Source organism: Chinchilla lanigera, unplaced genomic scaffold (assembly GCF_000276665.1).
Source record: "Chinchilla lanigera isolate Chin_1 unplaced genomic scaffold, ChiLan1.0 scaffold00005, whole genome shotgun sequence".
In the NCBI taxonomy this organism is placed as follows: domain Eukaryota; kingdom Metazoa; phylum Chordata; class Mammalia; order Rodentia; family Chinchillidae; genus Chinchilla; species Chinchilla lanigera.
In genome coordinates, this window is record NW_004955406.1 from 25085475 (window position 1) to 25087691 (window position 2217).

General features: G+C 52.4%; 1 protein-coding gene across 1 annotated transcript in view; it reads right to left on the reverse strand.

The window, feature by feature from the left end:
- The window catches only part of Ptgs2 (prostaglandin-endoperoxide synthase 2 (prostaglandin G/H synthase and cyclooxygenase)), a gene marked incomplete in the record, with an annotated part of 8272 nt that extends 7487 nt beyond the window's left edge, over positions 1-785 (reverse strand). Inside the window, 1 exon segment of the mRNA XM_005375091.2 lies at positions 643-785. Coding sequence (XP_005375148.2) covers positions 643-697 — 55 coding nt within the window.
- Positions 786-2217: the final 1432 nt, after the last annotated feature.

Below are 2217 nucleotides of genomic sequence, written 5' to 3' on the forward strand. Positions count from 1 at the left end.
AAAAGACTAAAAAGAAAAAATTCACAGCAAAACAAAACCGGTGAGTCTAGAACATTAACCAGAAGCAGAAAAAGTGCAAATAAAATCTTTGTCTTTTTGAGACAGGGTCTCGCTATGCAGTTCAGGCTGGCCTTGAGCTCACTTTGTAGTCCAGGCTGGTCTCAAACTCGCAACGATCTTCCTGCCTCAGCCTTCCGAGCGCTGGGGTTACAAGCGTGCGCCACCACACCCGGCTAAAAATTTTCTTACCTTTAAAAAACTAAGCCGGGTTTTCTCAGGGCAGGAACGCTCCGACTAGCGCATTTAAAACAATCAGCCCCCCTCGAATAACCATGGGTACCACACTCGCACGTCTCGCATATATCGATCAGGTCCTGGCCTATTATATAACGATAGCCTGCAAATTACCACTGTCCTGTTAGCACGCGAGTGTAAGGCTCAGGCCGGTGCAAAGAGCTGTCCAGGAGCTCCAGCGCCGGGCCCCAACTGCGGAGCGCTGCTCCCAGTTCTTTCGGGCTGCAGCGGAGACGCGCGCAGCCGTGCTAGGGGCCCGCGGCCGGCGCGGGGAAGGCGCGGGGCAGGCTCGGGGAAGGCGGGGGAAGGCGCGGGGAAGGCGCGGGGGCGGCGGTGCCGGGGCCTCACCTGCCTGGCTGAGCGCCAGGGCTGCGCAGAGGAGCAGCAGGGCGCGGGCGAGCATCGCGGCGGGCAGAGCGGCTCTGGCTGCGGGCTTCGCGGCGGGGCGGGCGCTGGCGGCGGCGGGTTCCTGGAGGAGCTCCGACGCTTGCAGCTCGAGGTTTGACAACTGGAGGGGAGCGCAGGGAGCCTGCCTTTTATTGCCTGAAATCCCACCCACGTGATGCGTGACTGATCCTTTCCGCCTTCGCTTAACACGCCCCCCTCCCCTCACACACACGCTTTTTCCCCTTCTCCACTCAAAAAACGTTGCGTAAGCCTGAGTCGGGGCAGGATTTTTTTTTTTTTTCACCCACGCAAGTGAGAAGATTGGAAACCCGGGAAGCTGCGCTCGCTCGGCTGCCCCGAGCCGGGTGCGGCGGACACGCAGAGGCGCGCGCTCGGACCTTTGCGTTTTCCTGTGTAATGTAGCTACGCTCCCCGCCCGTATTTGAAATTTGCACCGCAGCTGCTTTGAACGTAACACTGTCCTCCGCACCGCAGCCGCCTCGCTCCCCGGAGCGGGTGTGAGCCCTTCGGCAGGCGCCCGCGCGGCTCGGGAGCGGGGTACCCGAGTGCGCACGCATGCTAGTGCCAGAACGCGTGCTTTAGTATATTATTTTCTCCTCCGCTGCATGGCTTGCCTCGTTTTGGTGACTGGGGTGACCAATAAAAGCAATGAGATGTTTACATTTTACGTCTTGTTTGTCTTTTCTGTCTACTTTTCCAAAGGGGTGAACTGTGGCCGTGGATCCAAGTAGAGCGTGGCGTTTACTTTTCCATTGTCTGGATTTATTAAGGCTCATCATTCAACCTCTCACTCTGGAACATGGTCTGAGGAGAAATTAGGTAGAAGGGCGATTCTGACAGGTGGTGGTTCAGAAAGGCACGTGGAAAGATGAAATGTTTAAAGAAATAGCAAGAGCTAAGAAGTGGAGAATTAAAAAAAAAATTCAGTTAACTCTGCTTTCTTAGCCCAAATGGAAAAAGACATAAACCCTGAAATTGAAATTTTACTAAATTTCTCAGTTTGTAGTTTTGTAGAAGTGTTACAGGAGTTAAAAAAAGTGGAGGGGGGGCACTCACATGGAATTTTTTTTTTCTGTTTTGTTTAAAGTGCGCATTATTGGATGCTAATGAGACACCCGTGACTAAAATCCCATCTCATCTAAGAAGCTTCGCCCTCCTCTCACAGATAATCACCCCACCTGTGGCACTCCCTTTTATTGCACTGATTCCTATCTGGAGTTTCACCTTCACACTTTCTTTTTAATAATTTCAACATTTGGCTTCACTTTGAGTAGGTTACATCTGCTCAAATTTAAGTTTGTTTTAGTTTATGAGAGCCACTAGTTCTAGCTTGAGTTAGGTGCTGCATGAGAACTCCTACCCTGACAGTGTACTACAGCTTTACATGGCAATCCTAATCTGATTTTTGCTTTCTTTTAAAACAGGGTATTGCCGGGTGTGGTGGCGCACGCCTGTAATCCCAGGCTTCGGGATGCTGAGGCAGGACGATACTTGTGAGACCAGCCTGGGCTACAA